Here is a 27,010-nt window from a genome sequence, read left to right on the forward strand (position 1 = left end):
AAAAGAGAAAACAAGTTAACTTTTTTTTTAAAAGGTCCATATAACCTATCAGCCCTCTCAGCATTTCTAAAAACACTTGTTTACTAGAACAGTAAGATTACATGGTGGTTAATCATGTAATTATATCTACCTAAAAGTTTGCAAAACCTGCTAAAGACTCAAGTTCACTCTAAATGAACAAAGAGATATGTGTTGAGAAGGAAAACCAGCTTGATGCTAAAAGCTGATGTTTGTTTTTGACAATTACAAACACTATACCAATTTTTTAATTTCTTGGCAAGAAGAGTAATGAGTAGTGAAGAAACAGATTTTTAAAAATAATACAAAGAACATTACAGAAAACTTGTGAGAGAAAAAGGAAATAATCACAAAATCTCGCCATCCCAACCCAACCATGCTGTGGCATTTTTTTCCGTAGACCTTCTCAAATGCCCATAGATATAGAGCAGCTATACCTAACGAATATTAGCAATTTTAGAACAATATCCTTGCTTCCCCCACCACTTTATCACAATGATTTTTCCATATTGTTACACATTAAGCATCCTGAATAGGAAATAATCTTCAATATACCAAGTCAATCTGGCATGTTTACTTAAGCTATTCCTTATTGCTGGACATTTGGACGGCTTTTGCAACCTATAAGTAACACCATACATACAAGTTTTTTTCATACTTAGAAATTTCTTTAGAGTTGACAGAGTCCTAGACATGAGATTACTGAGTCACAGGATACAAATATTTTTGTGCATAATACATGTTTTTAATCGCATTTCCAAAAGAACTGAGTCCCTTTACAAGGACATTAAGTCATACATATTTTGTCTTAGTAACTGAAAAACAGTAGCCGTTTAGACGTCAGGTTGTACATCTAGGCTTTCTGAGGAGAAGGTGCACCTTCCCAGCTGCTGTTTCTAGTCACATGGCCTCCTTCTGAAGTCATATTGACTTAGATGACTTAAGAGGAGCAGGAGCCTCTGATACATTTTGAAAATGAATAAACTTGAAAGGGTTTTAAAACACATCCAATTTTCCAAAATCTAAATTTGTCAAATCAATGCCTATCTCTGGTTGCTCTCAACAATATTTTAATGTAGTTCTGGTGCTAATCATTACTGTTCTGTGCAAAAGCAATTTACTCAGTGGGAGGAAAAACAAAAGTACAAAATAAAATGTAACTAACAAAACTGAGGAACTATAGTTTAAATGGTGATGAAGGCTATTTCAAATCTTAACTGCTTTGGAAATAACCATCAAAATAGCTTTGTGCCCGTTATCAAAGCAGATGTTTTCAATTTTTGATAAAATTTCCAGCTGCCAATAATTATTCCACAATAACCTTTTTCCCCACTCTAATACAGCTGTTTTCAAAGTGTGGCTCCAGACCAGCAGTATTAGCTTCATCTGGAAATTTGTCAAAAACAAACTGTCAGCAACAATCCACACTTCCTAAATCAGAAAGTCAGGGGGTGGGTCAGGCAATTTGCACTTTAACAAACTCTAGGTAAAAGTCAAAGTATGAGAGCCCTTCAGATAACCCGGACCTCTGTGCTATTCCAGAATTCTGGACAGAGAAGCTCACTAAAGAATGGGATTATATAAATTCTCACAAAAGGAACCAGAAGAAACGTCCCAAACAATGCTCTATAGCATCTGAATAAGGCACACCCAGGTCAAAACCTGTGAACCTGGTAGGTTTGGGTAGAGTTCTGTGTGACAAGTTAATGTTCTGACCCAATGTTCTAGGTGATCCACAACAGGCAGTACCAGAAATTGACCTTGTGTGTTCTTTTAACCACTCCACATTTCTATCACAAAAAAGAGAATAAGACAAAAACCAAGATTAGAGGACTAACAGTATGGAAATGGAGAATAGTATAAACTAACAATATCATGTTGAAAGATACTAGCTGTATTAGAGAGAGGACCAGAGTTAGGCCAAAAGTGACAGACAAGAAAGGGAAGAAACGTGTGTTAAAGCCAAACCAATCATTTCATGTTAAAGATTAGCTCATGCTGTTGCTGTTCTGTGAGCCACACTTCAAGGGCAAGGATATACATAAGCAATAATTCAGACCTTTCTATTTCTCACACAAATAAGAAACTTCTGATTTAAATATAACAAACACTTATTTAACACAACCCCAATGAGAAGAATTTCTCTAATTAGAATTTGTCTCATAACAGAATTTGTAATTAGAGCATTTTAATTATTTAAGACTCATGGAAAAAACGATGCTCTAAAAAGAAGAGATTCTTGCTCGAGACTCACTATCTTGGCCATGAAAGGCAAACAAGATAGCAAGCCAATTAGGAAATATGTTTCCTGTGGTGGTAACTGGGTAAGTTATTTCCTGAAAGTATACAATGATAAAAAGATGAGTGCTAATGGGCAAAATCCAAACAGGGCTAGCGAGGAGCCCAGAAGTCTTCCCCCAATGACAATGTAAGAAATTAGAACATACAGCCAGGGAGAAAGGAGAGGGTCTCCTCTCTAGCCTTAATCATCAAATAAGTCTGGTCAAATTTGATCCCCACAAGAACCGGCTGTCAGAAAGCCCAGATCAATGAAACCAAAGTCCAATCTACCCCAGACTAATTAAATCAGAATCATAAAGGAGCATGATGCAAGCTTCAATATCTAAAACCTCTAAGGCACAATCAAAATATATAATCTGCCTGGCTATATACATCAACTGCAAGGATTCTTCCCTAAGGATAACTTAATCTTAAGACTAATCAGAGGAGATGACCCAGACTATGGGACATTCTACAAGATAACTGGCCTGGACTCTTAAAAAAAAAGTCATTGTTGAGGAGGAAGGGTAAGATGGTAAGGGGTCCTCAACAAACCTGGTGCCACCAACTTACCTAGATAACTTTCAAAACATCCTCAACACCTACAAATTTGACCTGAGATTTAAAGAGATACAGCTGGAATGCTATAGAGAAAAGTTTTCGAAGGAAGGAAAGGAAGGAATAAGAAAAGAAAGAGAAGAGAAGAGAAGAGAAGAGAAGAGAAGAGAAGAGAAGAGAAGAGAAGAGAAGAGAAGAGAAGAGAAGAGAAGAGAAGAGAAAAGAAAGAAAAGAGAAGAGAAGAGAAGAGAAGAGAAGAGAAGAGAAGAGAAGAGAAGAGAAGAGAAGAGAAGAGAAGAGAAGAGACATAAGAATAAAGTAGGGGAGGGACACCGTGAGGAGACTTTGGGGGAGGAAAGCCCAGCCCTGGAGAAGCAGGAACTTTAAAAACTCCCAGGAGGTCACATATTCTTTCAGTTCCTGCCTGTCTTGGAAGCTCTTTCTCTCTCCTTCTATTCTGAATGAGAGCCTTGCTGGATAAAGTATTCTTGGCTGAATGTTTTTCTCATTTAGGACCCTGAATATATCATGCCAGCCCTTTCTGGCCTGCCAGGTCTCTATGGAGGGGTCTGCTGTTAATCTGATATGCCTCCCCATATAAGTTAGGGATCTCTTGTCTCTTGCTGCTTTAAGGATCTTCTCTTTATCTTTGGAATTTGCAAGTTTCACTATTAAATGTCGAGGTATTGAACGGTTTTTATTGATTTTAGGGGGGGGGGGGTCTCTCTTATTTCCTGGATCTGAATGCCTGTTTCCCTTACCAGATTAGGAAAGTTTTCAGCTGTGATTTGTTCAAATACATATTCTGGCCCTCTGGCCCTTTCAGCACCCTCGGGAACCCCAATTAAATTTTTCTTCCTCAGGCTGTCACATATTTCCCTTAATCTATCCTCATGATCTTTTAATTGTGTCTCTTTTTTTTTTTTTTTTTAAGATTTTATTTATTCATGATAGTCACAGAGAGAGAGAGAGAGTCAGAGACACAGGCAGAGGGAGAAGCAGGCTCCATGCACCGGGAGCCCGATGTGGGATTCGATCCCGGGTCTCCAGGATCGCGCCCTGGGCCAAAGGCAGGCGCCAAACCGCTGCGCCACCCAGGGATCCCCTAATTGTGTCTCTTTTATCCTCAGTTTCCCTCTTTGCCATCAACTTGTCTTCTATGTCACTCACTCGTTCTTCCACCTCGTTAACCCTCGTCGTTAGGACCTCTAGTTTGGATTGCATCTCATTTAATTGATTTTTAATTTCTGCCTGATTAGATCTAAATTCTGCAGTCATGAAGTCTCTTGAGTCCTTTATGCTTTTTTCTAGAGCCACCAGTAGCTATATAATAGTGCTTCTGAATTGGCTGTCTGACATTGAATTGTAATCCAGATTTTGTAACTCTGTGGGAGAGAGGACTGTTTCTGATTTTCTTTTGAGGTGAGGTTTTCCTTCTAGTCATTTTGCTCAGTGCAGAGTGGCCAAAAACAAAGATATAGATGCAATGAAACGCCGGGACACCTGCACCCGATGTTTCTAGCAGCAATGTCCACAATAGCCAAACTGTGGAAGGAGCCTCGGTGTCCATCGAAAGATGAATGGATAAAGAAGATGTGGTTTATGTATACAATGGAATATTGCTCAGCCATTAGAAACGACAAATACCCACCATTTGCTTCGACGTGGATGGAACTGGAGGGTATTATGCTGAGTGATACAAGTCAATCGGAGTAGGACAAACATTATATGGTCTCATTCGTTTGGGGAATATAAAAAATAATGAAAGGGAATAAAGGGGAAAGGAGAAAAAATAAGTCAGAAAGGGAGACAGAACATGAGAGACTCCTAACTCTGGGAAACGAACTAGGGGTGGTGGAAGGGGAGGTGGGCGGGGGGGTGGGGGTGGCTGGGTGGTGAGCACTGAGGGGGGCACTTGACGGGATGAGCACTGAGTGTTATTCTGTATGTTGACAAATTGAACACCAATAAAAATAAATTTATTTAAAAAAAAAAAAAAAAAAACTCCCAGGAGGGGCAGTGAAGCTTCAAGATTCCTGGAGTGACTATAAGAGGAGGAGCACCCGGGGGTAAAGCGCACTGCAAACTTCCATTCAATATCGGTAAAGGGCTAGAGCACTGCAGCCCTCAGGGAAGTTAGGAGAAGCCAGTCGGTGGGCCGGCTCCAGACAGAGGTGGCTATGCCCAATTCCCTTCAGCAGAGGTGGACCCTGGGAGCGCGGGTCCAGCGGCACAGGGTCCCAGATACCAGGGCACCCAAGCGGACAAAGCCAGTGATCCTGTGCTCCCCCTGGGACAGGCAGAAGCAGGGAATGCACAGGACAGTGAGAACTTTCCTGCCACTGGGCACCCCCAAGCTGTGCAGAGCAGTGCACCCATGCTGGCCCCAGGAGCATCTACGCCAGTGAGGAATGGGAGATTGCATTAATTACTCGCAGGGAGCTCGACTCCAGAGCTGGAAATCTGGCCATCACCATTGTTGTTTTTCCTCGTTTCACCTTCTGCCTGTGAGAGGCGGGGCCACCAGGGAATAAAGCCTTGCTGAGGGATAAACCAAGGATAAACAGCTCATACTGAGCCCTACACCTGGTGAGGGGCAGGCATCTCCACCCAGGCACAGACACCAGACAATAAGCACAGCAGGCCCCTCCCCCAGAAGACCAGCTAGAAGTAAAAGGAAGAGCAAGCTCTTGACCAAGCAGCGCTGGAAAGGTCTAGACCAAGGGAAAATCGAGGGAATACAGTATATAGAACTAGAAGGTACCCCTTTGTTTTCCTTTTTCCATTACAACTCGTTTTTATACCAGACTAAAAGTTTCCAATATTTTTTCTCTTTTACCATCTTAACTACAATATTTTATCAACTCTTCATTTTTAAGTTTTTTCCTTTTTGGGCTTCATATTTCTATAATTACATGTCTTAGATACATTTTTCACTTCTGGATTCTTTTCAACATATTCAATTTAATTTTAGGAGATATACAAAATATAGGTTTCTGTTTTGTGTTTTTTGTTTTCTCTACCTTGTTTTGTTCTACAAAGGCAGAAGTTAATACCTTCTAAAACATGACCAGCATACACCCAGAACCAAGTAGAATACCGTGCTGGTTCATTCTGTGAGATTATATTCTCTTCATTCTCATTCTGCTCCCCTCCTTTATCTTGCTTATGCTTTGGTGGTCATTGTTGGGGCTTTCTATAAGTATTGCTGGTTTATACAAATTTGGGACTGAGCATCTTCTAACATACAAAACAAAATACATTCAGAACTAAGAGGATCACCCTCTAGGACCCCTCAGGTAGACTACATTCTCCCTCCACTACCACTTCTTCACCACCCTCAGCCCCCAGCCCCCCCTATTTCTCTTCTCTTTTCTTTTTTTCTTTGTTCTTTTTCTTTGGGGTTTTGGCCTTTTATTTTTTACTTTTTTTTTTTTTTTTTTCACTTTAGTGGTCCTTAGTTTTATTTTCTGATCTTTTTCATTTTCTGGTCTCTGACCTCTTTGGAATCATCTAGGGTGAATTTTACTTAAGTCGTGGTTGATATTTTTGACTCTGCCTGCTCATACAGCCACTCTGCACTGGACAAAATGACTAGAAGGAAGAATTCACCACAAAAAAAAAGAACCGGAAACAGTACTCTCTGCCACAGAGTTACAGAATGCGGATTTCAATTCGATGTCAGAAAGCCAATTCAGAGGCATGATTATAAAGCTACTGGTGGCTCTGGAAAAAGGCATAAAGGCCTCTAGACACTTCATTACAGCAGAACTGAGATCTAAACAGGATGAAATTAAAAACAGATTAAAAGAGATGCAATCCAAACTGGATGTTCTAACTGCTAGGGTTAATGAGGTGGAAGAGAGAGTTGAGTGACATAAAAGACAAGTTGATGGTAAGGAAGGAAACTGAGGAAAAAAGAGAAAAACAATTAAGAGACCATGAGGAAAGGCTTAAGGAAATAAATGATAGCTTGAGAAGGAAGAATTTAAATATAATTGGGGCTCCAGAAGAGGCTGAGAGGGAGAGAGGACCACAAAGTATATGTGAGCAAATCATAGCTGAGAATTTCTCAAATCTAGGGAAGGAAACAGGCATTCAGGTCCAAGAGATAGAAAGGACCCCCTCCCGAAAATCAATAAAAATTGTTCAACATCTCAACATTTAATAGTGAAACTTGCAAATTCCAAAGATAAAGAGAAAATCCTTAAAGCAGAGTGAGATAAGAAATTCTTAACTTATGTAGGGAGAAATATCAGATTAACAGCAGACCTCTCCACAGACACCTGGCAGGCCCGAGAGGGCTGGCAATGATATATTCAGGGTACTAAATGAGAAGAGCATGCAGCCAAGAATACTTTATCCAGCAAGGCTCTCATTCAGAAGAGAAGGAGAGAGAAAGAGCTTCCAAGATAGGTAGAAACTGAAAGAATATGTGACCACCAGCTCTGTAAGAAATATTAAGGGGAACCCTGTAAAAGAAAGAGGAAGCCTAAAAAAATAATCCACAAAAACAGGGACTGAATAAGTATTATGATGACACTAAGTTCATATCTTTCAATAGTTACTCTGAACGTGAATGAGCTAAATGATCCCATCCAAAGACTCAGGGTATCGGACTGGATAAAAAAGCAAGACCCATCTATCTGCTGTCTACAAGAGACTCATTTTAGACCTAAGGACACCTCCAGCCTGAAAATGAAGAGAGGGAACTGGGTGACAGGCACTGAGGAGGGAACTTGATGGGATGAGCACTGGGTGTTGTACTGTATGTTGGCCAATCGAACTTCAATAAAAAAATAATAATAATAATAAAAATGGGATGAACACTGGGTGTTGTACTATATGCTGGCAAATCAAACCAGTAAAATAAAATAAAATAAAATAAAATAAAATAAAATAAAATAAAATAAAATAAAATAAAATAAAATAAAATAAAATAAAATAAAATAAAATAAAATAAAATAAAATAAAATAAAATAAAATAAAATAAATAAAATAATAAATAAAATAAAATAAAATAAAATAAAATAAAATAAAATAAAAAATAAAATAAAATAAAATAAAATAAAATAAATAAAATAAATAAAATAAAATAAAATAAATAAAATAAATAAAATAAAATAAAATAAAATAAAATAAAATAAAATAAAATAAAATAGATTTCATGATATTTGGTATGTGGTAAAGTACTGAAATAAATCTCTAACTTCAGAACGTGGGAAAAAAATGTCATTGTCATAAAAGACAAAACAAAACAAAACAAAACAAACAAAAAGCATGTAGGGAAATGTTCTGGATTTAAGGAGACTAAAAGAGACCCACAACAAAGAGCTGCAACATGTGATCTGGGTCAAATCAAAGAACAAAACAGTTTTCAAAGGTCATTACTGGGGCCTTGGAGAAATGTGAATATGGACTGTGTACTACTTAGTATCACTGCTTCAAGGTTAAATCTCTAAGGTATGCCAATAGTGGAGACACTCCTGGCGCTCAGGAAACAACATGCTGAGGAATTCAGGCATGATGTGTAATGATGTCTACAATGTACCTTCAAATGGTTCAGGAAAAATATAAGTACGCGTATGTTTGTATGCAAACATAAATATACATTTTATGTGCTACACATACATATGCACAAACAAACCCACATAGATGACAGATAAATGTGGCATAATGTTAACAACTGGTGAACCCAGGGTCAAGATATCTAGGTGTTCACTGTAAAAACGTTTCCACTATTCTTTAGGTTTGAAACTTTCAAATAAATAACTCAGAACCAAAAGGCAAGGACTTTTTTCACAATGCTAAAACTTATTTTTATTTTATTGAAAACAAAATCGTTTTCATTGGTAGGGTGCCCTACCAACCTGTGTTTATTTTTGGGTATCAGAAAATTACAACTAATTTTTTTCTATTTATGCTTTCTGTTTTCTAGAAGGGTACAGTCAGAAGTATTTCAGATTTATTTAGAAAAAATGTCAACTTTTATGCAACTGAGTCTGTATATGAATTCTGCATAAGAAAATGAGTATATATGAAAACTGCACAACCAGGCAAAATTTTCCATTCAAACAACTTATATACACACTTCAGATAGAAAAATAAAGGAGATGAGGTAAAGGCAATTTTACCATTTTATTCAAGAATATGCATAGATTCAATATTAATTCTGTACCTGTGTCGGTCTTCAAAAAATTGGTATTCGATTCTTGCATCTCCTTTTGGTTGAGCTGACAGGAGAGCATCTACCTTCATTACCAAGTCACTTGCCCTGAAAGACATGGTTGGTGAAAATTTAGTATCTCTTTAACTGAAAGTTTTTCCAATTACCAGTCTAAGTATTGAATGCCACCGAAATTGTTTAAAGAACATATGAACTTTTACCAATAGGCAAGAGAAAAACTACTGATTTTGTAACTGAGTAGTTTCATAACCTTGAAGAAGATACTGATTTTTGCATATGTGAAATGGGGATAGTACATACTTTGTATGACACTTGTAAATATTGCACCAGCTAAACATTTTATAAAGCACCAAGCTCAGGGCCTGGCCCATAACAGACTGTAAGTTTGTGTTATTTACCTTCTCCCTCACCCGCTTCTAAATAGCTTTATTAGTCTTTAGGATTATTAGAGTAATAATTCACTGAAAAAAAATTCAGGAAAAAAAATGAGAAAACTGATATATATACAATATCATTATCAAGAAATAAGCATTAATGACATTTTGGTTCATAATTCTCCTACATTTTTAAATATATACATATATATAAACAAAAGTTGGATTATATTATTTGATAACCTGCTTTTCCTTTTTTTTTTTTTTTAAGATTTTATTTACTTGAGAGAGAGAGAGAGATGGTGAGCTGGGGAAGGAGCAGAGGAAAAGGGAAAGAATCTCAAGCAGACTCCACGCTGAGAATGGAGCCCAATACAGGGCTCAATCCCACAACGCTGAGATCATGACATGAACTGAAACCAAGAGTCAGATGCTCAATCGACTGAACCACCCAGGTGCCCCTGATGACCTGCTTTTTCATTTAACTATATATTACAAACATCTTTTTGTTAGTTAATACATATAGGGTACATCAATATTTTCAATGACTATCATTAGATTTCCTGATACACAATAATCACCAACTGGCTAGTAAACATCTAGGTTGCTTCCTACTTCACTATTACAATCAACACTGCAGTGAACAACTTAAAAAAGCACTTCTGCTTTCCCTGCCTCTTCTAAAGTTGATTTCTAACCAAGGAAGATCTTGAACTAAACCATAAGACTGAAAAAAATGCTTGAATCTGCTGAACCAAGGACTGAATTTTAAGAATTCTAAAAAAACACTTGTGAATATATATGAACTGGAAACAAGCCTATACATTTTCTCACTGAACCAAATCAAACTATCTCTCTTGGTACTTCTCACTGAGTCTGAACCTATATAATACAGGCCACTTGTATCCTGTGATATGTCAACATTCACAAAACATTTAAAGGGATGCTGGATTATGTAGACTTGAGTAAGCAATGTGGACGTGGGTGAGCAGGCAAACAACAGACTCCCTAAAGTTTCACAAAGCACGCTTATGTTTAGTCAGTGCAATTGTGATCAAACAGCCCACAGTGAACTTCAGAAAGTGGAGAATGGCCTTGTGGCTGCAGGTCTGGGCCATGAATGAAAGCTGTGGCTATCACAGGGGGCCCTCTCCAAGGTGGAGCAGCTATGGCACTAATGAAAACCCTAGGCAGGCAAGGTAATTCTGAGAACCCAAATAGTTTTAGTTTATCTTTAGGTAGCCCTATGACTACCTTATTTCCCTCAATTAACCCTCGAGAGATGGTGCCACCTCTCTTTAATAAACGGCAAGTCTTCCATGCCTAGTCTGGCAATTATATAGTCCAAAAGGAGAAAGAATGGTCCAAGGGCACAGCACACCAAGCCTATGCCGTGATATGATGGTTTCAAGTCAGGGGCGCACCTCCTGGCCTGCATCAGGGAAGTGTTTCATAGGCTGGAACAAGGGGCATCACTAAAAAGCCACTAAAGTAGAAGGAAACTTCTTTATCTGTTGCCTTGTTTTTGGTTGAGATAAAAGAAGATTCCTTCCTCTATCACAAGACTTGGCAAAGGGACTGGTCTGGCAGCTCTCAAAGTCAATACTTCACTGCAGCATGAAGGTATATGGAAGAGATGAAGGAAAAAACCAGAACTTTCAAACTTTATATCCTCCAACTATTCACCAAAGGACACTAACAAAAGAATGAAAATGTAACTCATGGAATGAGAGACCATATTTGCATATTGTCTATCCATAAGAGATCAATACCCAGAATATTTACTTATTTATATAGAACTCCTATAACTCAACAATAAAAGAAAAACAATATAAAATGCACAAAGTAAGGGCACCTGGGTGGCTCAGTTAGTAGAGTGTGCATCTCTTGATCTCAAAGTTGTGAGCTCACAATGGAAATAAACACCATGAAATAGGAAGCAGGAGTAAAGTTCAACACAGTCCCTATGACATTCACTAATTAATTTCTTCCACAAAACTTACACATCCTCTTCTACCCGAAGCTGTTGAATATGGGATTTGATTTTCTGTCCCGAAGTTTTTAAGATGATATTTTCTAGGAGGTGGAAATCATCTTGATTAAAGAGTTCACTGTCCTCCAGTGGCCCAATGATCTGTGAAGAGGAGCAGGGCAGTCAGTGGTAGCATTATAAGCTGAAAAGAAGGACTCTGTTGTCCTTAGGCTATCTTATAAACCTAATCATTTTAAAGACCCAAGACATGTATACATCTAATAAAATCAGTGAAAAAGGTAAAAATAAAACCCAAATCAACTCATCCAGTTATTTATTTAACAATTCCTCAATTACAGAATGTAGACTTAGACTGTATACTCCACAATATTTTTATAGTTAAGCAACTCTGAAATAAAACAAAATAGCGAGTTTCATTGATTCTCACTGGATATAAATAACAGAACCAAACAAGAGATGCAGTGTAGTGAGGAACAGACAGCAGAGATTTCACCCTTGGTGCTAAGAGTTCAAAGTTTGGTACCCCACCCCCCACCCCCAGTTTCATGTCCCTGGCTGCAGGTATGTATGAAATAGTCTAAGCCTGCACCACTGAAGTTGACAGAGACTACACAACTATGAACACAGTTCCCACAATGGATGTATACTTCATGTATCAGAGCCTTATCAGCTTATTCTCTGAGAGACAACACACTCCTGCCACCACTGTACATGTGGCAGGACATAATTAAACAGCAAAAAGGTTTTAGTTTTACATAAGGATGCTTCTGTCAAAAGCAAATCACCTTTGAAATAGGGTGCAGAAACTACCATCATCACTGCATAAGCCCCAATTCCCTTTGGAAAGAGTGGCTCTGTTTGAGGAGTCTACTAGCTTCAGAGGAGAACACGACCAACACTGCTCACTGATCTAATCTGAAGTCAAGTTTGTCTCAGGACAAAAAAATCCTCACCCTTCCATTGCTGATCACTGCCCTCTGTCCCTTCTTCAGCTTCAGAACATCCCTGCAGTACATGGCATGAGACAAAATGAAATCCATTTTGGAAGACTCAAAGACCTCTTTAAAAAGACTGAAATCCATGCCCTAGGAAAGTAATTGTTATTAAGGAAAAGTAATTGTTATTAAGCAAGCTATAAAAGTGAATAATCATAATGAATAAATCATAAAATGATCTCTTAATGGAGAGTCAGAACTAATTTTAATAATTAACATTAATGATGTCTCAATTCTCTACTCCTCCCATTTTCTCCCACCCTCTAATTTATCAAGTAATGCCTATTTCCTATAACTATTCTCTTATGTGATTGCTCAATTGGCAAGTTATTCTTCATCATATCTTTATTCTGTATTTTTTTATTCTGTATTTTAAAATCCTGCTAATTTTAAGAGCCTTTTTGCTAACTGAAACATCAAGTATATACTTATCATTTTGTAAGAATTTTAAAATTATGAAATAGTTCAAAAGGTAGTAACTTATATAATGAACATATATGGGCTTATATCAGAACACATCAAGAACACGTAAGCCTCTAACTCATAAGAAGCTTCAATCATAGTTTTTTGCTCTATAAACAAATCAAATATTGCCTGTCTTTTAAAAACTATACAAAACAAATGGCTTTGTGCTTAAAATATTTAAGAGTTCAATCCTGAAACTTTATTTAAAGGTATTAAAAGTGGTAAAGGGAATGTGGCACAATTGTTATTTCCTGGAAAGATACTTCCAAAGTAAGAAAAATCCTCTGAAACTCAGTACTAAAATCACAAATCCCAATCATGAACAAGATACATCAGCCCCTGAGACTGAATTTCTGTGAAAAGTAACAAAACAAGACAGCTCCATGCAACACACAGAGACTTACCCCGACAGAGAACCCCCCGATGTCAGCTCCTGCAGCCAGGGCCTCTGCAGTCTCCTCCTTGGCCATTTTTGTGATGAAATTCTTAGCAGAGTTGGAGGTCTGTGTTTGGAGAGCTGCCCAGATTGCTCTGGAAATCTGAGTGTTCTTATAATTTATATCTTCACTAGGATTATTGATCATGCTTATTCTAACATTGTTACTGGATTTCTATTTACAAAATGAGAAATAAGAGTTATATGGTAGATGTTTTGAACTTAAAGAGTGACACTAACATCTTCGTATTTTATTAAGAAGCAAATATAATCTCTCTTAAAAGTCTTTAGTACTGCTCATCTGTATACAGAATAAAATTTAAATGCTATAGCCAGGTTTTCAAACCCCTACATGAACTGGTCCCAAAACTACCTTTCCAACTTCCACTTCTTACCATCCCTATATATATAGCTCCATTACAGGCTGTCAGAGTCCCATGTTCCCCAACACATTTTGTATCACTCTAACACACTCCATGCTTCCTGTTGGCATGCAAACCCCAAGTCCATCCCATCCTTCCTTCCCTCAGTCCCAACCAATCTTCAGTTTCTATTCAAAGACTTCTTTGTTCACATGGCCTTCCCAGATTCCTTGTAAAAATTAATCTCTCTCTGAGTAAAAAGATAAGAACCTATGTTGGAAAAGTTATCTGGGATCCATAAAACCTTGTGTCACAAACATGAGCAACAAAAACTCATACTAAGGTATAGCTAAAGATGCATATAAGGACGGTGAAAGCAGCCTTCTTCAGAATAGCCCCTAACTAGAAAAAAGACTATCCATCAAAAAGATTAAATGAACAAACAAAACTTTGTGGTACAGCCATATAATATGATACAGCACAGTGAAAAAAGAACTAACTACCACTACTTGTAATATTATGGATAAATCTCAAAAATGTTGATTAAAAAAAAGGAACACAAACAAATATGTGAGGGGTGATGGAGACACAAGCAGGAGAGGGCTTTCTGGAATTTGATAATTCTCTATGTCTAAAACCAGGGTGGTGGGCCACCTGGATGTTCCCTTTGTGACATTAAGTAATTCTAAGATTTGTGTACTTCTTTTGATCCTATATTTTACTTCAATTAAAATATATTTTTTTAAAATTTCAATTCTTAGGGTGCCTGGGTGGTATAGCTGGTTAAGTGCCTGACTCCTGGTTTCAGCTCAGGTCATGATCTCAGAGTCATTGAGATCAAGCCCCGCATAGGACTGTGTGCTCAGCATGAAGTCTGCTTGAGATTCTCTTTCCCTCTCCCTGCCCCTCCCACTTGTGCTCTTCCTCTAAAATAAATTAAGAAAAAAATTTTTTCAATTCTCCCTTCTTGTTCTCCCACTCTATCACCACTCAAAAATTATAGACAATAAAGGCACTTAACATGTTAGGGAAGTTGAAATCACCTCGGTATTTCAGTACTCCAATAAGCCTCCTTGGGACACAGGGTGGCAAGGAAACATGGGAAGGGTGTGAAATTGGATGAAGATCCAATCTGAAACTGCTCAGGAAAAGGAACAGCTCAGTCTCTGACAATGACACTCTTTAGAAGAGTCCGTTTCTTCTCAACCATTCACCCTTGCCATTCACTCAAGTTCTACAATTTATGTGCAATGTATCTTTCAGACCATCTATATATGCATTCCTCTGCGTGCCAAGATCTGCTATTACATGAGCACTAAGATATCTGCATAGTATTTCCCCCACATCTAGACCTCCTTCAATGTAAAGGTCCTGCCTCCCCCCACACAATATACAGCCTGATCTTTGCAGCATCTCTGTAGAAAGAACATGAACAGTCACCCAACAAAAATTTGTCTATGATAAGGATCTCATTATTTCTTTTTTCTAAAAGAATCTATACCCTTAAGTAAAGTCAGAATACTGCAGTCTCCTCTCTTTTCTCACTAGTGGGCAGACCTTCAGAGAAACAATGCTCCTTTCCCTCAAGCAGTAGAAAAGCAGGACTCCCACTTCCCATCTAGTACAGTAACATCAGCACACAGAATGAAGGTGTAGATACTTGCCTGATGTTTAATAGCATCATACAGTAATTGTCTTCCAGAAGGGCTATCAAAATCCCCAACAATCCAAAAAGTTACAGGCCTAATGAAAGAATCATCTATAGAAAAACAAAACAACACACTGAGTCAGAGGGAAAAAAGCACATTCTATGTTTCAATATTATTTAAGCCAAAAATTTCTGAAAACCATGCAAAAAATAAGAAAATGACAAGTGTAATAAAACAAAAGTAGTAAAACTTCTATACTAGATCAAAAGCAGGGTAACCTTCCATGTGGCTTAATTACAAACTAGGAACATGCATTTATTAATTCTGTGATTTAGGCATCTGTTAGCATATACAATGAAAAATAACCTTTGAACGTGTGGGTAGCATATCTAGTCTTTAAGCATATTAATTTGTAACTTTCTAAAATAGAATTCTTTGTAAACACTTATACAAATTTTATCTGCATTTGATAAATTATCTACTGTTACCCACAAGTTCCAGAAATGTCATAATGAAGTGTCAATAAATTCTGAATCACAACATTGCCTGAAACCACATAAGATAATTAAGAAAAGAAACCGAACATTCTGAAATTTAAAGTTACCATAGATTTCCTTGGAGGACATTCCTAGACAGAGGTAAAGGAAAAAGAGTAGAAGAAAATGTCATTGCTATAACTGATGCCTATCATAAGAGTCAAAATTTTAAATAATTCCTAATACGATCAATCTTGTCTCTGCTCTGTAGTCCCCTTAGTGGTATAGCACTATTCCAGGACCCCTCAGAACAATTTCCTTGAGGAACCAAATGGAGCAATTACTTTTATTTACATAGATCTGGAAAGCCAGAAATTCTCTCTAGGACAAGACTACAGCATGGATAAAAATAGCTGCCTTAAATGACAGTCAGTGCTTTGAAAGGATAATAAGAAAGACCAGAGAAAGAAAGCATCTGTCTGCCATTAAAATGATATCAATTTCACACAATATTAGCCTAAATAACTGACTCCACATTAAAATCAGTTTTAAAATGTGCACAAGGATTCCTAGAACCAAGTTTATCTTATAAACCCTTAAAAAAATTAACTCAATGTTGTCAGTGAAGAGGCAAGTCATATCAATTTTCAATCCATTAACCCATGTTTACATCGTAAATGTTTTCACATTTTGAATCATGAAAAAACTTTTCATTCAACCTTAATATCTAATAAAATTTATAAAAACATCTAAACTTTTAAAAACATAAAGAATTGAATTTTAAATAGGTATTTTCTGGATTCAAATCATTTTAAGAAATTATTAATAAAAAAATGACAATCTCTGACAGACACTAAAGACTGAATTATTTCTAAAAATACTAAAAAAAGAAAGAAAAAAAAGTTGAATCCAAGATAAGCCTAAAATGGATTACCTTTCTTTGTCAGATAGTTCATACTATTTGCAATAGCAGCAGTCTTGCCTTGGGAATCCAAGACACTAAATCTAGCATAGTCATCCACAAAAAAGTTATCTGAAAAAGAAAATTGAAACAGATTTATAATTAACGAGACTAAATTCAATCTAACATTAATATTCAATTGATAATCTGACTTGACCATAATACAAGATTTATAAAAATGCATGAGTGAAATCTATTGTTTCATGTTTATTGATTAGTGCCCTCGGGCAACACTCTTATCAATCATTTCCCCTCAAGTTACTTTTGCTAAAATCTCATTTTCATCAAGTCATTCCTTTGATCTAAACTACCCAGTAGGGATCCCTGGGTGGCGCAGCGGTTTGGCGCCTGCCTTTGGCCCAGGGTGCGATCCTGGAGACCCGGGATCGAATCCCACGTCGGGCTCCCGGTGCATGGAGCCTGCTTCTCCCTCTGCCTGTGTCTCTGCCTCTCTCTCTCTCTCTCTCTCTCTCTCTGTATGACTATCATAAATTAAAAAAAAATAAAAATAAACTACCCAGTAATTTCTTCCTACATACAAAATGGTCTCCATCCTGTATCATCCTTTATCTCCAAGAACCTCCTCAATCTCGTGCCTTATTGCACTCCAACACAAATGTCACTCTTCTCTCACCATCCTCCAAGTAAAGCTGGCTTATTTACCCCTCCTATCTATGTCCACTTACTCACCTGTCTATCCTTTCATTCAACAGACCATACCAAGCACCTACTATCCTTAAACTCAATATTCTAGTAAAAGGAAAGAAATGGTAAGTAAGACACAGCTCATGGGGACAAAAGCACCAAAAGCCTTAAAGCCTTAAAACAGTCTCCTTCTAAGAAGGTCCCAGGACAACAAAGGCCAACAGCTGTGTAGGTAATCATGGAACTATGACTGCAGGGTCAGAAGGATGCTAGCTGCTCCTCCACTGACAGCTCCAAAATGTTTACCAGGCAAACTGCATTTTTGCCACTATGAACTAGCATCATTTCACAGGTGATCACTTCAACATCCAATGGATAAAGATATCCAAAACACAGAACTATTGTTGTGCTCCTCATCCATGAATACCTCAAAGAGAGCTCCTTACGGTTTAATTTTAAATGATAGAAACTACAAAAACTTAGGACAAAGACTCTATTAAAACTTTAGGTAAAAAGCTAAAACCCAATTATGAAGAAACAGTTTAGGTCACTTTCTGACTACTTCCTTTTTTCAAATATAAGCAGAGATGTACATCTTGCTCTAAAAGAAAAGGCATTCAGTTTCAAGCAGATTAGAGACGGGTGCCATAAAGTAACAAGCACACCTAAAGCTCTGTGTGCATCACACCCCACTCACAACAGCAAAGGCCACTGGCTTGTACTTCTTTGTTACATTTATCCTTTCTTGTGGAGTAAGACTTCTGCAAGTGACCACAGCTCCACCTATTTCCAGCTCTTTGTTCAAATGGCCTTCGGAGCGACAAGGGAAGGCATAAGGAACAAACTGTACCTAGGCTCACACAACTACCTCTGAAAGGGTATTCTTTGTGTTTCACACAAACATCTATCAACTAAGGATTAGATATGCCAAGTGTGGACTATCCATGTAAGAAAATATTAATTAGCCATACAAAGGCAAAAAGTACTGTGACATGCTGCAACATGGATAAACCTTAAAAACATGGTAAGAAAAAGAAGCCAATCACAGAAAACTCAGAATCATACAAAATATCCAGCAGAAAACTCCCTCAGAGACAGACACTAGATCAGCGGTTGCAGGCCGGGTAGGGGAAGGGGAAATGGAGAGTAACTACCAATGGGTACATGGTAGGGGCCATGATATATGTTCTACAATTAGACAGTGATGATCAGACAACTTTGAGAATACACTAAAAATTGTGCACTTGTATAAAGTTTCAAAAGACTGTTTTATGGCATGTACACTATATCTCAATGAAAGTTTAGTTTTAGATAGGCATTCATTCCTAGCCTCTCAGAGTAAAACCACCTGAGTTGTTTGTCCACATCACCGCTAGCGGATTCTAGAACAAGGCTGAAGAATCAACAGCTGCTTAACAGCTTTATGACTCTTAAGAAAGTCAACAATTCAGATGTAGTCCCATCACTTAAGGCCTTAACAGCTGGCATTTAAAGGACAATGAGGGGTACCTGGGTGGCTCAGTCAGTTAAGCATCCTACTCTTGATTTTGGTTCAGGATTCAGGTCAGGATTTCAGAGTTGTGAGAGGCTCTGCACTAGGTGTGGAGCCTACTTAAGATTCTTTCTCTCCCTCCCTACCTCCCCTTAAAAAACAAAAAAAGACAATGGATACTCTTCAAAGTTTATAAGGATTTATACAGGAAGAATTTCTCTGTTTTTGGAGGAAACGCTTATGAATTTAGAGGCTCATGTTATGAACTAAATGTGTGATGAATGAAAACATAAAACATTAAAACACTGTGTCACAATCTTGGGTTATCTTCTGGACTTTACAATCCAACAGATGCAAAGATTCTGAAACAAAAATGAGAAAAAGCCCAAAGCTGTTCCTGAAACACTCCTTACTGGTTGCTGTTAAATCCAGGTATTCTCGCTCGGATGTCAAAATCCTAGAATTGATTCGTGGAACAACATTTGGCTGATTCATGATATACTCTACCACATCCTGATCATGGGACAGTTCACCCTACAAGAAAAAAAAATTAACAAGATGGGGGTGGGATAAATGTTAAAAAAAATTAGAGCAATAATAATAATTTATTAGGAATTAAAAAGTTATTAACTTTACAATTAAAGGTTCTTATGTATCGATAACAGCTAAAAACAGAGAAGTCTCCATGTTAGAGGTCCCTATTGTTGTTAAGCACAGCTTGACATGTTATGTATGTACATTATCTTTAATTCTTTCAACATCATGAGGCAAATGTTATTGACATTTGTTTTAAAGATGGAAGCTGAGGTACAGTACAGAAAGGTTAACAAATTTATTCAAAGTCATAGACCTAAGGAGATTCAAGTATGAAATGCAAAGCCATGTCTATGTTGTCTCTCCATGCACCACTGTGCTTCCCCCAAAATAAGTAAGCTCTACAAACTGGGTAAGAGTTACCAAATTCAAAAATCCATCCTCCATTCTGCTCATAGCCTCATTCTAAAGCAAAAAGCCAAATGCCTTCTCTCAAGCAGTTAATGTATTTTATAATAAAAATCACTCCAAGGGGCACCTGGATGGTGCAGCCAGTTGAGCGCCTGACTGTAGGTTTCAGTTCAGGTTGTAATCTCAGGGTGGTAAGATCAAGTCCTATGTCAGGCTTCTTGCTCAGCAGTGTCTTTTTAAGACTCCCTCTCCCCCTGCCCCTCCCACCTCCCCGTACACCCTCGCATTTTCCTCTCTCTCAAATACATAAATAAATCTTAAAAAACAAAAATCATCCCAAGCTTTTTTCAATCTCAGGCATCCAAGTAATTTCCAGAGTCATAATTACACTTCAGGGATTAGAACTCATTTATCATTTTTTCTTCCCTTTTATATACCTCCAAGATGTATAGAAATACTTGTACTTTATGAAGGTGGTCTCAAAGCCAAGTTTAAATAGCAAGTTCTTCACACTCAAAAAATTTCATATAAAACTGTATTTTAAAATATAAAATTTCATATAAAATTGTATTTTAAAGCAATTTTCTTTCTTTTTTTAAAAAAATTATTTATTTATTTATTCACGAGAGGCCAGAGAGAGAGAAAAAGAGAGAGGCAGAGACACAGGCAGAGAAAGATGCAGGCTCCATGCAAGAAGTCTGACATGGAACTTTATCCCGGGTCTCCAGGACCATACCCTGGGCTGAAGGTGGTGCTAAACCACTGAGCCACCTGGCTGTCCTAAAGCAATTTTCAAGGGAGAGATAGATGTAAATCAAATACACAGTCAAGTCTAGAAAACTGCAATTAGGCATCTTCTGTGGCTACTTACCCAGAGAAACTCATACAATTCTCAAACTATAAACTAATAATGAGTATACGAACCAATCATACAAAAGACTACAAAGTTACTAGATGATTCAGTATATACGTAAGCCCATGTATATAACTTTGGTCTCTATTATAAATCTGGCCTGATTCTACTCAGAAGCCTTAACTAGCTAAGGGAGGGCAATTTGGTAACATCTATCAAAATTTCAAATGTACTTAACTTTTAATGCAACCCATCCACACACACACACACACACACACACACACACTGGTTGTTTCTAGAAAGAGAAGATAAGTTGCAGGGAAAGAGGAGTGAATGAGTGAAAGTTTCTCTTCATTCACACCTCTATTCACACCTTGAGTTTTACACCATCTGCCTATCGTACCTTTTTACAGTGACTCTAGTTCAAAATCTTAAATGTACATGACCCTTCGACAAAACAATTCCAATAACTGGTATTTCTCAAAAAAAAAAAAAAGGGTATAAAGATATACATATAAGACTAGTCATTTTGGGACACCTGGTGGCTTAGCAGTTAAAGCGTCTACCTTCGGCTCAGGGCGTGATCCTGGAGTCCCGGGATCAAGTCCCACATCGGGCTCCCTACATGGAGCCTGTTTCTCCCTCTGCTTATGTCTCTGCCTCTCTCTCTCTCTCTCATGAATAAAATCTTTAAAAAAAAAAAAAAAAAAAAGGACTAGTCATTTCAGCAGTATTTGTAACAGTGAAATTCTACAAGCAATGTCCAACATTAGGGGATGAAATAACTGATTGTTCATTCTTAAAAATAAAAAAACCAGAGGGATCCCTGGGTGGCTCAGCAGTATGGCGCCTGCCTTCAGCCCAGGGTGTGATCCTGGAGTCCTGGAATCAAGTCCCATGTCAGACTCCCTGCGTGGAGCCTGCTTCTCCCTCTGCCTGTGTCTCTGCCCCTCTCTCCTTCTGTTTCTCTCATGAATAAAATAAAATAAAATCTTTAATAAAAAATTTAAAAACCAGACAGCAATCTAAAAGTACTAACAAAGAGTTGTATATTCCGAAATACAAAGCAGAGATACATTTAATTAGAAAGGTAAGCTAAGGGCAGCCCCGGTGGCGCAGCGGTTTAGCACCGCCTACAGCCCAGGGCGTAATCCTGGAGACCCGGGATCGAGTCCTACATCGGGCTCCCTGCATGGAGCCTGCTTCTCCCTCTGCCTGTGTCTCTGCCTCTCTCTCTCTCTCTAGCTGTGTCTCTATGAATAAATAAATAAAATCTTAAAAAAAAAAGAAAGATAAGCTAAAAAATACATATATAAATATATATTTCTATATATATGGGGACACAAAGAGCTATTTCTCCAGGGATTCTGAAGAAGGGAACAACTCTCATATTTACTTTAGACACTTTAATATTCTCCCAAATTTAGACTTTTCTAAATATGTACAGGAGCACATCTGACTTTTGTCACAATATTTCAAATAAAACTTTCTTTAGCTAGAGCAAACCAAACTTCTCACTGGCAATTTAAGGAGAAGCAGAGGAAAACTAGCATCCAAAGGGAGAATATTTAAACCACAGATATCTGAAAAACAAAAACTCTTCTGAATTTTTACATCCAACAATGTTGAAAAAGAAATGTTTTAAACAGATGCTGGAAAACCAACATGTTTGAATTATCTTTTATCTTTTCATTAATATTATTTAAACAAAGAGAATAATTATCATTTCTTCTAAACTATCCTTAACTTTGGAAAATAAGTGAAACTCATTAAAAAAAAAAAACCATGTTTTCATATTTTGTTCTAGTAGCTCCATGAAGAACAAATTATTTAACAAAACTACCTTATTCATGAGGGAGCATGCAATAGAATTTAGTCAATACTTTTTGTTTGGGGTTTGTTTTCTTGTTTGTTTGTTTTATAAAAGGATTATCAGCATGATAAGAGTAGCTTTTAAAAATATTTTTTGGGTCTTTTCAACAAATGGTGCTGGGCAAACTGGATATCCATATGCAAAAGAATGAAGTGGGGCCCTTACTCACATACTCACACCACACACAAAAATTAACTCAAAATAGATCAAAGTCATAAACATAAGAGCTATAACTATAAAACTTTTGGGAAAAAACATTGGGGAAAATTTTCATGACATTGGATTTGACAATTATTTCTCAAATATGATACCAAAATCATAGTTAACAAAAGAAACAACAAATAAGTTGGACTTCATCAAAATTCAATACTTCTATGCATAAAAGGACACCATTTAAAAAGTGGAAAGACAACCAAGAGAATGGAGGAAAATATTTGTAAATCGTGTATGACAAGAGATAAATATCCAAAATATATAAGGAACTCTATACTTCAACAACAAAAAATAACCTAGTTCAAAAATAAATAAAGGACTTGAATAGACATTTCTCTGAAGAAGATAAACAAATGGCCAATAAGCACATGAAAACATACTCAGTCCATTAGTCCTTAAGGAAATGCAAATAAAAAAAACCATGATGGGATACCACTTTACACCAACTAAAATGGTTATCATCAAAATAATAGAAACTAAACAAGTATTAATGAGGATGTAGAAAAATGAAATTTTTGCATATTTGGTGGTAGAAATGTAAAATGGTATGGCTGCTTTAAAAAATAGGGTAGTTCCTCAAAATGTTAGACAGAATTACCATACAGTCCAGCAATTCCACTATGTATATATCCAAATACTGAAAGCAAAGATTTGAACAATTATTTGCACACTAATGTCCAGAGCAGCATTAATTCACAGTAACCAATAGGTGGAAACAACCCAAATGTCCAATACATGAATGGATAAATAAAATGTGGTATATACATATAATTCAATTTTTAGGAAGGAAATTCTGATACATGCTACAACACATATGAACCTTAAAATATGCAAGACACAAAACTGACAAAAACCCTATGATGTCATCTAGAATAAGCAAACTCAAAAACACAAAAAGCAGAAGAGTATTTACCAGTGGCTGATGAGAGCCAGCAATGAGAGTTACTGCTTAGTGGGTAAACAGTTGGTGCTGGAGGTGATAAAAATATTCTGGAGATAGAGGAGTAAAAGTCAAACAACACTGTACCTACTTAATGTCTCTCTGCATAATTTAAAATGGTTAAAATGGTAAAATTTATTTCATATATTTTACTACAATAAAAATACTGTATTTGTGAGTGACATTCAACAGAAATGGTCCAGTGAAGATCTCTAAAAAGCCTCTATTTCAAAAACAAACCATCAAGGACACTGAGAAAAAATCATCAAACTTTTTCAAAACTCTGGAAATTAACCAAAGGCTTACAAAATTCCAAATGACTTTTATTCGAGAAAATGGCTGATTCTTGGCAGGAAAAATAACCTTCATAAACTTTAACTTGTCTTGTTACTTATCTACCCAGCTACACAGGAATCTTGAAAACCAACAGCCCTGAAATAAATGTAAAAACCAGCAAGCTGGGAATATTCCCAGGTGCTCTTTCTCTAGTTGAGCTGAATTAGATCATACTCAGTGCCAATAGCTTTTTCCTGGAGACCTTTTCAAAAAGAATCAGAAGCAACTGTTTAATGTCTCAGTTGCTTAACGTGGTGACAATAGTTGGGCTGACAAGTGTCAAAAACATAAAAGAAAAAGGTGGCGAATGAGATGTCCATTAGGGGTTTTGAAAAGCTCTCCCATATTCCTTGGAACCTCAAAGGCCACATGCACAGTGCCCAGGTTTGAATGCATGTCCACAAAAAATCTTGGACAGTCCTAACACTCTTGCTTCTGACTAACCTGACCATCTGTTCAAGTAGGAATTGAAGGCTATGGCAGAGTTGTAAATTGTCAAGTTAAGTATTGAAGGTGTATCCCAACATGTACACAAAACACTCCTGAGAAAAAAATGAGAGACTTTCTTGGACTCATGCATTTAAGAAAATCTCTGTTTATTTAATAGCTGACCAATAAGCTACCAAACAGAGACATAAGAGGTAACACACACACACACACACATACACACACACACACACACACACACAAAAGAGGCAACACAAGACAAAGAATACAGACTTTAAAGAATTAGCATAGGAAAGTCCCTAAACAACCAACCACCATAACAACAAACCTTGGCAGACCTAGGACTCTGATTTCTAGAAGCGTAATATAATATTAGTCAAAATGTCCAATTATCAACAAAAATTTAAAAGACATGCCAAAAAAAAAAAAAAAAGACTGTATGACCCACATTAAGGAAAAGAAACCTAACACATATAATTCCTAAAATAGCCCAACCATCGGACTTACTCCACAAAAACTTCAAATCAGCTCTTTTAAATATATTTTAAAAAACTAAAGGAAACCATCTAGCAAACTAAAGGAAACTTTGAGACTTAACGTCTCACCAAACAGATTGTATCAAGAGAAAGAAATTATGTAAAAGAATCAAACAGAAAAACCAGAGTTAAAAATATAATAACTGAAATTAAATATTTGCTAGAAGGACTCAATAGCAGATTTTAGCTATTAGCTAACACTAGCAGGTATTAAATTAGCTAGTGAGTAGCTAATTTACTGCTATTACCAGTAAAAAAACAAAGAACAAAAAACCCAATTAATTTCAAGATATGTCAACTGAGACCATTCCATTTAAGGAAGAGAAAGTATCAATACATGCATCTATCCAGAAGAAGAGGAAAGAAAGAAAGAAAAAGAAAAGAAAGAGAATGTGTGTAATAAAGAATTTGGCTGGTGCCCTCATAAGGTAACCTCTTAATTCTGGAGTTTCCTGAGTGATAGTAGTGGCATCTTTGTTATTCATGCCAGGACCTATCTATCAGACCACATCTGATAGTTTATACTAATAAGGTGACTCATGGTGGTGGTCTTTTAGACTGTTTATGCTAATGAGACAACTCAATGAAGGCTGCCCAAGCCAGAAAGACCAACCAACTGGCTAAAGGGTTGGTTGGGATTTTGAGCAGCAATAGTATTAGTCCGAACTCTGGAAACAGGAAGAGGGGCTAGAGACTGAATTCAATCACACAGCCAATGATTCTATCAATCGTGGTTACATAGGAAGTCCCAATAAAAACTGAACACCAAAACTTGGCTGAGCTTCCTTGGTTGGCAATATCCCATGTGCCATCACACACCAATAATCAGGAAGGGCAATGTATCCTGACCTCACAGGGAGAAGATAACAGAATCTTTATGTTTGGAACCTTCTGAAATCCTGCCCTATGCACCTCACCCTTTGGCTAGTTCACATTTGCATTATTTTATTATCATAACACAAATTGTAAGCATAGCACTATCCTGAACTCTGTAAGCTATTCTAGCAAATTACCAAAACTTAGCCAGTTCATACTAAGTGCGGGTGACTTGAGGACTCCCAAATTTGTGGCTGATGTCTGAAGCGAGGGCAATCTTCTGGCAAACTGTGTCTTTAAACATCACATATGGCCTAACTCTGAATAGTTTTGGTGTCAGAAGTCATTACAGGAAGAAAGACTACTAAAAGAAACAATGATTGGAAAGCTCCTAATTTTGATATTTAAGAAATGTAATGTACTCCACATAGGAAAAATTCACAGTTCCACACTTAGACAAATTAATGAAGTGTCAAAAATGAAACACAAATAAAGGACTCTGAAAACAGGAATGAGAAGAGACTCCTAACATAGAATGGATCCTCAGTAAGATTAACAGCTAGTCAAAAGAGGGTATGAGGGCGGCCCGGGGGCTCAGTGATTTAGCGCCACCTTCAGCCCAGGGCCTGATCCTGGAGACTCGGGATCAAGTCCCACATCTGGCTCCCTGCATAGAACCTGTTTCTTCCTCTGCCTGTCTCTCTGTGTGTGTCTCTAATAAATAAATAAAATCTTATAAATAAATAAATAAATAAATAAATAAATAAATAAATAAATCCTGATTTGACTGGAAGAATCAAAACTATCTCTAATCAGAGATGGCATGTTTTTGTCATCTGTAAGATGACAACATTTTCTATATAGAAATTTTTTTAAAAAGCTTTAGAACTGGGACGCCTGGGTGGCTCAGCGGTTGGCTCAGGGCATGATCCCAGGATCCAGGATCTAGTCCAACATCAGGCTCCCTGCATGGAGCCTGCTTCTCCCTCTGCCTGTGTCTCTGCCTCTCTCTCTCTCTCTGTGTCTCTCATGAATAAATAAATTCTTTAAAAAAAAAAAAGGCTTTAGGACTAATAAGTTCAACAAGGTTGCAGCATCTAAGATCAATATATAAAAATCAATTGTATTTCTATTCACTATCAATGAACCATCCAAAAATT

General features: G+C 37.1%; 1 protein-coding gene across 3 annotated transcripts in view; it reads right to left on the bottom strand.

Annotated features, from left to right (window-relative positions):
- The window catches only part of UGGT1 (UDP-glucose glycoprotein glucosyltransferase 1), a 123,180-nt gene that overhangs the window by 31,018 nt on the left and 65,152 nt on the right, over positions 1-27,010 (bottom strand). For 2 of the 3 annotated variants that reach the window (XR_004807140.2, XM_025436005.2), the window contains exons 19-26: positions 19,305-19,425; positions 16,728-16,826; positions 15,922-15,945; positions 15,333-15,427; positions 13,275-13,481; positions 12,364-12,495; positions 11,421-11,551; positions 9,035-9,130 (exon numbers count right to left, since the gene is read on the bottom strand). Coding sequence is in view for 2 of the 3 variants with exons in the window: in XM_025436005.2 (XP_025291790.1) it covers positions 9,035-9,130; positions 11,421-11,551; positions 12,364-12,495; positions 13,275-13,481; positions 15,333-15,427; positions 15,922-15,945; positions 16,728-16,826; positions 19,305-19,425 (905 nt within the window). In the remaining variant the exon portion in view is untranslated. The remainder of the gene's footprint in view (positions 1-9,034; positions 9,131-11,420; positions 11,552-12,363; positions 12,496-13,274; positions 13,482-15,332; positions 15,428-15,921; positions 15,946-16,727; positions 16,827-19,304; positions 19,426-27,010) is intronic. The other variant, XM_035702386.1, reaches the window with a different exon arrangement.

Source organism: Canis lupus, chromosome 19 (assembly GCF_003254725.2).
Source record: "Canis lupus dingo isolate Sandy chromosome 19, ASM325472v2, whole genome shotgun sequence".
Taxonomy (NCBI): domain Eukaryota; kingdom Metazoa; phylum Chordata; class Mammalia; order Carnivora; family Canidae; genus Canis; species Canis lupus.